General features: G+C 40.6%; 1 protein-coding gene across 1 annotated transcript in view; it reads left to right on the top strand.

Moving 5' to 3' along the window:
- The window catches only part of CLSPN (claspin), a gene marked incomplete at its 5' end in the record, with an annotated part of 38,930 nt that overhangs the window by 14,746 nt on the left and 11,494 nt on the right, over nt 1–12,690 (top strand). The window contains 10 exons of the mRNA XM_011995635.1: nt 1,010–1,201; nt 3,725–3,984; nt 5,568–5,587; nt 5,689–5,753; nt 6,928–7,127; nt 7,471–7,625; nt 8,226–8,452; nt 9,758–9,869; nt 11,706–11,781; nt 11,995–12,098. Coding sequence (XP_011851025.1) covers nt 1,010–1,201; nt 3,725–3,984; nt 5,568–5,587; nt 5,689–5,753; nt 6,928–7,127; nt 7,471–7,625; nt 8,226–8,452; nt 9,758–9,869; nt 11,706–11,781; nt 11,995–12,098 — 1,411 coding nt within the window. The remainder of the gene's footprint in view (nt 1–1,009; nt 1,202–3,724; nt 3,985–5,567; nt 5,588–5,688; nt 5,754–6,927; nt 7,128–7,470; nt 7,626–8,225; nt 8,453–9,757; nt 9,870–11,705; nt 11,782–11,994; nt 12,099–12,690) is intronic.

Below are 12,690 nucleotides of genomic sequence, written 5' to 3'. Positions count from 1 at the left end.
AAAATAAAAAAGCAAGAGCCGTTTTTAGCTTGTGGATAATACAAAAACAGGCTACCAGCTAGAATTTGGCCTGTGAGCTACAGCTTGCTGACCCTTGTTTTAGAAGCTGAGCTCAGACAACAAAAATGAAACTTTTCGGCTATTATGAAGTAACAGAGACTGGATTTACCTTCCTGCCTTAAACAACTAAAAGGTCAGACAAAATATATGAAGTAAGTTTTTCAGGCATTTAACAGGCAAAATAGAACAGTAAGCTCTGAGAGAAGAGAAACAAATGAGGCGAGTCCTATCATTGCCCCAGCTTACCTTCTGGAGAGTTTCCAGGCCACAATGCATACAGAGTGAACCTAAGTGGAGCCTGGCAATCTCCCAAAGTTGAGGAGATCACACCACTGCATTCCAGACTGGGGGACGGCGAGACTCCGTCTCCAAAAAAAAAAATTAGCTGGGCATGGTGGTGCTCATCTGTAATCTCAGCTACTCAAGAGACTGAGGTAGGAGAATCACTTGAACCCAGGAGATGGAGGTTGCAGTGAGCTGAGATCGCATCATTGCACTCCAGCCTGGGCAATAGAGTGAGACTCCGTCTCAAAACAAAAGCAAAAAACAGCAATAACAAATAGGGAATTTTAAAAAGATGGAAACCCATGAAAAATTTAGTCCTTGAATAGATGAGATTATAATCTTTTTTCCTACCAGTTTAATACTTTTAGAGAATTTTTAAAGAATGTTCAAAAGAATTGCACATATTTAGAAATTTCAGGTATACATTTCTGTCTGATTTTTTAAAGTCTGATTTTTGAAACGTTGAGGAAGAATAGTTGTGGAGTCCATTAGTTTGGGTTAAGTTGTATGAATTTGACTCAGGAGTTAATAGCAAGGGGTTTTTCGTTTCTCTGTGTGTGGTTTTCCTCATCATTGTTGAGCTAAAAAAAACTTAGCTTATAAGTCTTAAAGGAAAGAGTTTTGAACATGGCAAACTGACACACTGGTTGGCGTTTGGGTTTAGAACTGGAAGCCTTGAAGCAGCGTTTCTGGAAGCATGCTAATCCAGCAGCCAAACCCAGGGCTGGTCACACAGTGAATGTGAACATCATAGTGAAAGACGTGGGCACTGATGGAAAGGAAGAGCTAAAAGCAGATGTGGTACCTGTGACTTTAGCACCTAAGAAGTTGGATGGAGCAAGCCACACAAAACCAGGTATTTGAGCCCACAGGTTTTGTTTTTTGCTTTTTGCTTTGTATTCTAACAGATCTTCAAGGCTATTGAAAACCTTATAATGAAAAGTTGTAGAATCTTTTTCCTTGGAGACTTTGGACAGCAGTATCTCTGGCATGATTCACGTGTAGCACACCTAGAGGTGTGGGGTGGACAAGCTGGCTTTATTTTTTAAAAATTATCATTTGTCTTATTATTAAAAACAAATACCCATTATAGAAAAATAGATAGAATAAATGAAAAATTTAATCTTCTATCAGAGACAGGTTCTATAACCATATTGTGTATCCTTTTAAACTCTCTTCTTTGCACATATGTATATGTATTTAAACAAAAACAGGGCCAGGTGCAGTGGCAGAGGCCTGTAATCCTAGCACTTTGGAAGGCCAAGGCAGAAGGATCTCTTGAGCTCTGGAGTTGGAGACCAGCCTGGGCAACATAGTGAGCCCTAATCTCTACCAAAAAAAAAAAAAATTATCCAGGTATGGTGGCATGCACCGTGGCCCCATATACTTGGGAGGCTGAGACAGGAAGATCATTTGAGCCAGGAGGTTGAGGTTGCAATGAGTCATGATTGTGGCACTGCACTCCAGCCTAGGCGAGGCAAAACAACCCACCTAATAATGTGATCATAACATGCATTCTGCTTTGTGTTTTAGAAATGTATTAAGGACAGCTCTCACCGCCCCCCCCCCTTGAAATCACAAGTAATATATCACTTGGAAAACAGTTTTAAACATTGAAAAAAGCTATCAAATGAAAAATTAGTCTTCCCAAAGATAACTATTAACAATTTCTTCTATGTCCTTATAGGAGTATTTTTATCTGTATACCATTTTTTGTGAATGTGTGTGACATTGAACATTTACTCCCTGTCAGGCATTGCTCTAGGTTCTTTATATGTTTTATCTCATTTAATCCTTACAACCCTATGAGGTAAATAACATTAGTATCCTTATTTTGTATGTGAAGAAACTGATATGCAGAGCACTTAAGCCACTTGCTCAAGTTCACATAGCTAATAAATGGTAAGACCAGTGGTCTAATCCAGACCACCTAACTCCAGAGCTCAGGATCTACTTTATATTGCTTTTGAGGCTTTTTTAATTTTTATTTTAATAAAGAGTCTTGCACTGTTGCCCTGGCTGGAGTGCAGTGGCACGATCTTAGCTCGCTGTAACCTCCACCTCCTGGGTTGAAGCAATTCTCCTGCCTCAGCCTCCCGAATAGCTGGGATTACACCACCACGCCTAGCTAATTTTTGTATTGTTAGTAGAGATGGGGTTTCACTATGTTGGCCAGGCTGGTCTCGAACTTCTGACCTCGTGATCCACCCGCCTTGGCCCCCCAAAGTGCTGGGATTACAGGCATGAGCCACTGCGCCTGGCCTTGAGGCTTTTTTTAAAATGACTGCATAATATTCCATTGAATGAATACAACATGACTCATTAAACCATACTCTTATTGACTGATGTCTTGTTTGTTCCAATTGTTGCTGTTGCATACAGTGTTATATTATATTATAGTGCCAGATATATGGTGGTATATTAGATGCAAAATTCCTTGCAGTGGAATTGTCATGATATATATCACATTTTGATATATATCATCCAGTTGTCTTTCAGAATGGTTGTACCACTCTGAATCACAGTGTATGAGTTCCTGTTTCCTCTCAATAATAGGTATTATCAAACCTCCTAATTTTTGCCAAACTAACATGTTGAAAATGTATCTCATTATTTTGATTTGTAGCTCTTTAATTAGAAGTGAGGTTAAGCATTACTTTTAATTTGTTTATTAACAATGTATTTTTATTTTTCTGTGAACTGGCAGTTCATATCATTAGTTCATTTTACTTTTGAGTTGTTTCTCTTTTTTTCTTTCTTTTTTTTTTTGAGACGGAGTCTCACTCTGTTGCCCAGGCTGGAGTGCAGTGGTGTGATCTCGGCTCACTGCAAGCTCCACCTCCCGGGTTCACTCCATTCTCCTGCCTCAGCCTCCCGAGTAGCTGGGACTACAGGTGCCTGCCACCATGCGTGGCTAATTTTTTGTATTTTTAGTGGAGACGGGGTTTCACTGTGTTGGCCAGAATGGTCTTGATCTCCTGACCTTGTGATCCGCCCGCCTCAGCTTCCCAAAGTGCTGGGATTACAGGAGTGAGCCACCATGCATGGCCTATTTTTTTTTAATATAGGTAAATTTATCAATGTTTTTCTTCATGACTTTTGAGCCACAGACTTTTGAAGCTCTACTCCCTACCCCCCTTTTCTCTCTTTTGAACAGTTATTTTATAATCCCTGAGGAGTATACTATCCAGGGTGCAGAAATTCTCTTCGATACTTCAATTAATAATAATACTCTTGTGTTCAAATAACAAAAAGGCCCAGAAATACTAGAGTCTCAGATTTTCCTTTTGGGATGTGACTAGAATACTTCTGGAGTTACCTACAATGCATACATAATTATTGTATTATGTCTAAAGCATTTCTACATATTTCTGTTCAGGTGAAAATCTTCAGGTGCTAAAAGCTAAACTGCAAGAGGCAATGAAACTCCGAAGGTTTGAGGAGCGCCAGAAGCGCCAAGCACTGTTTAAATTAGATAATGAAGATGGATTTGAGGAAGAGGAGGAGGAAGAGGAAGAAATGACAGATGAGTCTGAGGAAGATGGAGAAGAGGAGGTAGTGAAAGAAGAGGAAGAAGAGGAAGAACTGGAGGAAGAGGAGGAGAAAGAAGAGGAAGAGGAAGAAGATGGAAATCAGGAGGTTTCTGGCAATTATGTTGTTTTGTTACCTTGTCATGGTGAATATGAGAGAAAAAGTCAGACTTATATAAGAGTATTAATAAGCATGTTCAATTGTATAAGAGGTTTTAAGGGCATGGTAAGGGTAACTACCCCACATATCCCTAAATCTTGGTATCTTCAGTTCTGTCAGTACCACTGAATATCCGTAGATCATCATTATGTATCTGAATACAGATATTCAGTGGTACTGACAGAATACCATTGCCTGGGCTTCCACCTGTTGTTTATATATTTTAATATAATAATGCTAATATTAAAAATGACTTTGTATTTGTAGGAAATTTTATGTTTGTTGTTTATTTAGGTTTCTCTATCAGATTAAAAAGCAGTCCTAACCTTGGCTAGATCAAGGTCTGGAGTAAATTCTCAGGGAGGCAGAGACCTTTCTGAGTTATTTTCATTTTTTGTTGAAGAAGGCATTTGTAGAGGGGCCTCTTGCCCTTGTTCCATAGTATTGTTTTCTGCCTAGGGAAAACAGGTGATGATACGATTGTTAAGTATTAAAAAGCTTTCCTTTTTGGGCCGGGCAGGGTGGCTCATGCCTGTAATCCTAGCACTTTGGGAGGCTGAGGTGGGCGGATCACCTGAGGTCAGGAGTTTGAGAACAGCCTAGCCAACATTGTAAAAATCCATCCCTATTAAAAATACAAAGATTAGCTGTGTGTGGTGGCACACCTGTAATCCCAGCTACTCAGGCAGGAGAATTGCTTGAACTCGGGCAGTAGAGGTTGCAGTGAGCCAAGATTGCACCACTATACTCTAGCCTGAGTGACAGAGTGAGACTCCATCTCAAAAAAAGAAAAGAAAAAAGCTTTCCTTTTTGTATGCTGGGATCACTTATTTTATTTTATTTATTTAAAGTTTTTTGAGATGAGGGTCTCACTATGTTGACCAGACTGGTCTCGAACTCCTGGCTTCAAGTGATCCTCCCATCATTGTGGCCTCCCAAGGTGCTGGGATTACAGGCATGAGCCACCACGCCCAGAAACTTGAGTTAATATTTAGTTTTGGGTAAAGGAGAAAGAAAACAATGGCTGAGCTATACAGGCTGTCTCAGTCTGTGCTTGGTTTGAGATCAGTAGTCATCCTGCAATCTTAGACTGATTAATTAACCTCTTATTGCCTCAGTAAAATGATAATCCAGTCGTCCTTTATAATCTTAGCAATTTTGGGAGGGTAAAGGATAAAAAAAATACAAAAAAGTTCTAGAAGTGTCAGGGAAAATTATGTTGATAATGGTCATATGGAACTTCCTTCAAGTTTGCCTTTTTGAATTTAAGATGTTATCAGTAACCAATCAGCCATATTTCAAGCTAACATTGTATTTGCTTTTAAAGTTTTTGACTTGTATTATTTTGTTTTGTGGTGGCATGATTGGTAAAGACTGCAGAATTCCTTCTTAGTAGTGAAGAAATAGAAACCAAAGATGAAAAAGAAATGGATAAAGAAAATAATGATGGCAGTAGTGAAATTGGCAAGGCAGTTGGCTTTCTCTCTGTTCCCAAGTCTCTCTCATCAGATTCTACTTTACTTCTATTTAAGGACAGCTCTTCCAAGATGGGGTAAGTGATTCTCTCTAAGAAAATTTAAAATTGCCTTGGATTTGCCCCTCCTGTAAAAACTAGGAACAGATACTGAACCAATTTACTTTCTTATTTTACAGTTACTTTCCTATTGAAGAAAAATCAGAAACAGATGAAAACTCAGGCAAACAGCCTAGCAAACTGGGTAAGTAGTGATTCTTGTGCAGAACTTGACATTTCTTTTGTCCCTCAGCTTTGATATTTAAGGACTGCAGTACTGTAAGTTCCCATTTTTTAAAATCTGGTCACTTCCCAGTTTCATATGTGGCAATGAAAGGGGTTTATGAATTAGAATATTTTTCTTGGTCTATTTTTTGAAAAGTTACTTGCAGTTTATTTATAGTAGACGGTGGCACATAATGGCCTTAGTGAATGTGTTTTGATTGAGTGAGCAATGAAATATTTCTATATGTAGATCAAAGGAAGATGTATAATTGATTGGATAGGCTGGGCGCGGTGGCTCATGCCTGTAATCTCAGCACTTTGGGAGGCTGAGGTGGGCGGATCACGAGGTCAGGAGACTAAGACCATCCTGGCTAACACGGTGAAACCCCATCTCTACTAAAAATACAAAAAATTAGCCAGGCATGGTGGTAGGCGCCTGTAGTCCCCAGCTACTTGGGAGACTGAGGCAGGAGAATGGTGTGAACCCAGGAGGCAGAGCTTGCAGTGATACGAGATCGCGCTACTGCACTCCAGCCTGGGCAACAGCGAGACTCCGTCTCAAAAAAAAAAAAAAAATAATAATAATAATTAATTGGATAATGAAGAGTGTGATCATAGGCATTAGGAAGGATAAGAGAAAGAAGAGAACTTTCTGCTGGGCGCAGTGGCTCACACCTGTAATCCCAGCACTTTGGGAGGCTGAGGCAGGCGGATCATGAGGTCAGGAGATCGAGACCAGCCTGGCTAACATGGTGAAACCCTGTCTCTACTAAAAAAACAAAAATTATCTGGGCATGCGCCTGTAGTCCCAGCTACTTGGGAGGCTGAGGCAGGAGAATCGCTTGAACCCAGGAGGCAGAGGTTGCAGTGAGCCGAATTCGCGCCACTGCACTCCATCTGGGGCGACCGAGCGAGACTCCATCTCAAAAAAAAAATAAGAACTTTCAAGTGTCACTTAGCTCAGAGTAATAAGCCCTGATTATATAATGCTATCTTAGTACTGTAATTTACCTTTAACTTAATGCTTTGGAACATATAACTTGAGGGGTTTGCCTATGAATTTTATCTGACAGTTTCATCCTCAACTCTTTTTCCTAAACAAATCCACCTTATTTCTGTAATCATGGACTTAAAAGGTGTTTCTCTTTCTTCAGATGAGGATGATTCATGTTCATTGCTAACGAAGGAGAGCAGCCACAATAGCAGCTTTGAGCTGATTGGCTCCACGATTCCATCCTATCAGCCTTGCAACAGACAAACAGGCCGTGGGACCAGTTTTTTCCCTACAGCAGGAGGATTCAGATCTCCTTCCCCTGGGCTATTTCGAGGTAGTTTGGTCAGCTCAGCTTCTAAGGTAAGATGGTAATGGTTTTTCTAATCTCCTCCTCTCTTTGCTTCCCACATTGCTAAATAAAGTTTGTCCTAGCCAACCAACTCCCACCACTTTGGTACTGAGCTTATGTGTGTTCAGTTTAAAAAATCCACCCCCTTTGTGTATTAAAAACAAGCTTCATCCAGTATTCTTACTTTCTTGGAGGTATTTTTCTTTATGCTTCTCATGGCTGTGTATTGTCCTCCTCAATTGCAGTTTCCTGAGAGTAGCTTAAATATTGCAAATAGCAACTTCTGTTGTTGTCATGACAATGAATGACACTTGTAAAATGTTTTGTTATTGTTTGTTTTTGTTTGGGTGCCAGAGTTCAGGGAAACTGTCTGAGCCTTCACTTCCCATAGAGGATTCCCAGGATCTGTATAACGCCTCCCCAGAGCCTAAGACACTTTTCCTAGGAGCAGGAGACTTCCAGTTCTGTTTAGAAGATGACACTCAGAGCCAACTGTTGGATGCAGATGGGTAGGTAGTTTTGTGTTTCTGTGGGTGGGAATGGTTCTGGGTACTGCTTAATTTTGTTTAAAAATAAGTAAGCTTCTGTCATTCCATCTGTGCTTTCTCTTCTGAGAAAGAGAAGGTGTACAGACCATTAGTATTACATTCTATAAGTTTGAACAAAGTCTGTCCAGAAAATAAACATAAATAGCTCTTGCTAACATTCTGGTCCTTCAATTTCTGTCTTACTTGAAATGCATAGATCTTGTATTGTAAGGTCATCAAATTTCCCTGTATCCATCCTGCTATGTTATTATTGTTGGGTAAGGCTGAGAATTCACAGACTGGTGGCACATTACAGGACATAATGCCAAGTCCTGCTCTAACATCATCTGAAGCTAAAAGTTATCCTTTATACTTTACCTTCTGAGTAACATTTTATTCTTTCACAAAACTTTTCCCTCCCTCTTTAGATTAACACAAGCCTAAAGTTTGAATCTTTTGCTTTCTGGTTTGAGATTCAGCTTTTAACTGGTGTTGGAAATGAATTCAGAGGTTTTTCACCCCCTACTTTGCCATTTCTCTGAGGAATTTTTTACACTATTCGTTGTGCTCATTGGCTCTTAGGTTCTTAAATGTTAGAAACCACAGGGATCAGTACCAAGCTTTGAAGACTCGATTGCCATTGGCCAGTATGGATGAGAATGCCATGGATGCCAACATGGATGAGCTGTTGGATTTGTGTACTGGAAAGTTTACATCTCAGACTGAAAAACATCTACCCAGGAAGAGTGACAAGAAAGAGAACATGGAGGAACTTCTGAACCTTTGTTCAGGAAAATTCACTTCTCAGGGTAAATATCCAACAGAGAGCATCAGGCTTACCACACCCAAGTATCAGTGTCCTTGAAAAGAATTCCCTGGGCGGGTGGGGTGGCTCACGCCTGTAATCCTAGAACTTTGGGAGGCTGAGTTGGATGGATCGCTTGAGCTCAGAAGTTTGAGACCAGCCTGGGCAACATGGCAAATCCCCATCTGTACTGGAAAAAAAAAAAAATTAGCTACGCATGGTGGCACGTGCCTGTGGTCCTAGCTACTTAGGAGGATCTCTTGAGCCTGGGAGGTGAAGGTTGCAGTGAGCCAACCTGGTTGTGGTTGGCTGGGACAAACTTTATTTAGCAATGTGGGAAGCAAAGAGAGGAGGAAATTAGAAAAACCATTACCATCTTACCTTAGAAGCTGAGCTGACCAAACTGCCTTGAAATAGCCCAGGGGAAGATCACACCACTGCACTCCAGCCTGGGTGGCAGAGACCCTGCCTAAAAATAGAAAAAAAGAAAGAAAGAAAAGAAGCCCCTTAACCTCAGGTGAAAAGTTCACAGAAAACAGGACTGTGATGGAATCTATATAAATTGAATTCACTACTTAGTGCCCTGACATTTAGAAATTTTACTTTCTTAGAGTGGTAAAGTATCAACTTAAGACTACTTTAGGCCATACACTGTGGCTCATGCCTGTAATCCCAGCACTTTGGGAGGCCAAGGCGGGTGGATTGCCTGAACTCAGGAGTTTGCGACCAGCCTGGGTAGCAAGGTGAAACCCTGTCTCTACTAAAATACAAAAAATTATCTGGGCCCATGCCTGTAATCCCAGCTACTTGGGAGGCTGAGACAGAAGAATTGCTTGAACCCCAGAGGCGGAGGTTGCAGTGAGCTGAGATCGTGCCACTGCACTCCAGCCTGGGCAACAGAGAGAGATTCTGTCTCAAAAAAAAAAAGACTGCTTTAGCTTTGCCCATATGATATATCATTTGTGATTAATGTATGTACAAAGTTTAGAACAGTGTCTGATGTATAATAAATTTCACATAAATGTTAACTTACTTCCTGTCCCCTGCCCCCAACGCACACAACTGCTAGACTGAACATAAGCTCTATGAGATCTGGGATAGTGGTTTGTTCATTACTGTATCCCTGGTGGCCTGGCACATATGGCACATAGTAAGCACTAAATAAGGATTTGTTGAATGAATAGATGATAGGTTCTTCTTGGCAAGCTTACCTTAGAACTGTATCGAGCTGGCATGACTTTAGATGGCTGGGAAAAGAGTATAAAGCTATCATTCCTTGGTGACACATTTTTTCCTCGTTGTGATGTAGATGCCTCCACTCCGGCCTCATCAGAGTTAAATAAGCAGGAGAAGGACAGCAGCATGGGTGATCCAATGGAAGAAGCACTTGCTCTTTGCTCAGGCTCTTTTCCAACAGACAAGTAAGTCTCAGATTGCTGGGAACTTGGGAAGGCCTGGCCTTTTGATAAAATCAAAATAACTGATCATCTTAAGGGCTTTGCACCTTTTCTGAGAATCTTGCAGTGGATTCGAGTTTCATATATGCCTAGTAAGCAAATTATAATGCTTTGGTGGAGAACAGGGTAAAAAAGGCAAGAACATGAAAGATATTTAATATCATTAATAGGGAAATACCAATTAAAACCACAGTGAGACACCCATTAAGATGACTTTAATCAAAAAACCTAAAGAGTGTTAGTGAGAATGTGGAGAAATTGGAAACCTTGTGTACTATTGGTGAGAATGTAAAATAGTGCAGCTGCTAGGGAAAGTATGATGGCTTCTCAAAAATTAAAAATAGAGGCCAGGTGTGGTGGATCACCTGAGGTCAGGAGTTTGAGACCAGCCTGACCAACATGGTGAAACCCTGTCTCTACTAAATACAAAAAATTAGCTGGGCATGGTGGCACATGCCTGTAATCCCAGCTACTTGGGAGGCTGAAGCAAGAGAATTGCTAGAACCCGGGAGGCAGAGGTTGTAGTGAGCCAAGGTCATGCCATTGCACTCCAACCTAGATAATAAGAGCAAAACTGTGTCTCAAAATAAATAAATAAATAAATAAAATAAAAATAGAATGACCATATGATCCAGCAATTTCACTTCTTAGTCTATACCCCAAAAAAGTGAAAGCAGGACTTGAACAGATGTTTGCACCCCCATGTTCAAAGCAGCATTATTCACAGTAAGTAGTCAAAACATGAAAGCAACCTATGTTTATTGACAGATGAATGGGTAAACAAAATGCGGTATATATATATATGCAATGGAATATTCAACCTTAAAATGGAAATGCTGGCTGGGCATGGTGGCTCACACCTGTAATCCCAACACTTTGGGAGGCTGAGGTGGGTGTATCACTTGAGCTTAGGAGTTTGAGAGCAGCCTGGGTAATATGGCAAAACCCCATCCCTATAACATGATTGTGCCACTGCACTCTGGGCATCAGAGTAAGACCCTGTCTCAAAAAAAAAGGAAGTTCTGACACTTGCTACAACATGGATGAACCTTAGGATGTTATGCTAAAAGAAATAAGCCAGTCACCAAAAGACAAATACTGTATGAGTCCACTTACTCATGAGGTACTTAGAGCAGTCAAATGCATAGAGACAGAAGGTAGAATGGTGGTTGCCACAGACTGAGGGTATGGGGAAATGGAGAGTTTAATGGATATACAGTTTTAGTTTTGCAAGCCGAAAAGAGTTCTGGAGATTGCTTAACAATATGAATGTACTTAATACTACTGAACCATAGAAAGATCGTTAAAAAGGCAAATTTTATATTATGTGTATTTTACTACAATTGAAAATTAAAAAAATTTTCTTCCTGTTTTGAAGAGATTTTTGGTGATAATAGAAGTTTTAAATTTGGCCAGATGAGGTGTCTCATACCTAGAATCCCAGTACTTTGGGAGCCCAAGGCGAGCAGATTGCTTGAGCCCAGAATTCAAGACGAACCTGAGCAACATGGTGAAATCTATCTCTACAGAAAATACAAAAATTAGCTGAGCATGGTGGCTTTGTACCTCTAGTCCCAGCTACTCAGGAGGCTGATGTGGGAGCATCACTTGAGCCCCGGAGGTGGAGGTTACAGTGAACTGAGATGGTGCCACTGTACTCCAGGTGGTGTAAGAGACCAAGACCGTCTCAGAGAAAAAAAAAAAAAAATTACACAAAATTTTTTTAAATTCCTAACTTGGCTGACTACTTGTAGTTTGCTTTCAACAACTTATTTATTGATTCATTGATTTACATTTTAGGGAAGAGGAAGACGAGGAGGAGGAATTTGGAGACTTCCAGCTCGTCTCAAATGATAATGAGTTTGATACTGATGAGGTGAGTATGAAGGGAACAAAGTAATCATAACTGAACTCCATGTATTGCTGCCCTTAAGTGTCTTTTTCCCCTCAGTTCTTGAGAATTCTAAATTTGGCATCTTATCAGAAACAATTTCGTAGAATGAGGTGTTTGGGCAGATGTTTATAAATCCTTTTTTTATGGAGGACACATTTTATTCTGCTTAATTTGGATATGATGCTGATTTTGTAGGATGAACACAGTGACTCTGGTAATGAAGACCTGGCACTGGAAGACCATGAAGATGATGATGAAGAAGAACTCCTGAATCGATCTGAGAAGTTGAAAAGGCAAATGTAGGTGTTATTAATATGTCCATTCCTTCAGGTGTATTTAAAAGTTGGTCACTAGGCCAGGCATGGTGGCTTGCGCCTGTAATCCCAGCACTTTGGGAGGCTGAGGCAGGTGGATCACCTGAGGTCAGCAGTTCAAGACCAGCCTGGCCAACATGGTGAAACCCTGTCTCTACTAAAAAATATAAAAATTAGCAAGATATGATGGCAGGCGCCTGTAGTCCCAGCTACTCGGGAAGCTGAGGCAGAGAGAATTGCTTGAACCCAGGAGGCGGAGGTTGCAGTGAGCCGAGATTACACCACTGCATTTCAGCCTGGGTGACAGAGCAAGACTCTGTCTCAAAAAAAAAAAAAAAATAGTTGATCCCTTAATATGTCCTGTGTGCTAATAACTGTGCTTTACAGTCATTAACATATTATCTTATGCTGGGTGCAGTGGCTCAGGCCTATAATCCCAGAACTTTGGGAGGCCAAGGCAGGCGTATCACTTGAGGTCAGGAGTTTGAGACCAGCATGACCAACATGGTGAAACCCTCTCTACTAAAAATACAAAATACAAAATAAAATACAAAAATTAGCCAGGTATGGTTCCAGG

Source organism: Mandrillus leucophaeus, unplaced genomic scaffold (genome assembly GCF_000951045.1).
Source record: "Mandrillus leucophaeus isolate KB7577 unplaced genomic scaffold, Mleu.le_1.0 Scaffold493, whole genome shotgun sequence".
NCBI lineage: Eukaryota > Metazoa > Chordata > Mammalia > Primates > Cercopithecidae > Mandrillus > Mandrillus leucophaeus.
The sequence above is the reverse complement of the archived record's forward strand: the minus strand, read 5'-3'. Positions and strand labels throughout refer to the sequence as shown.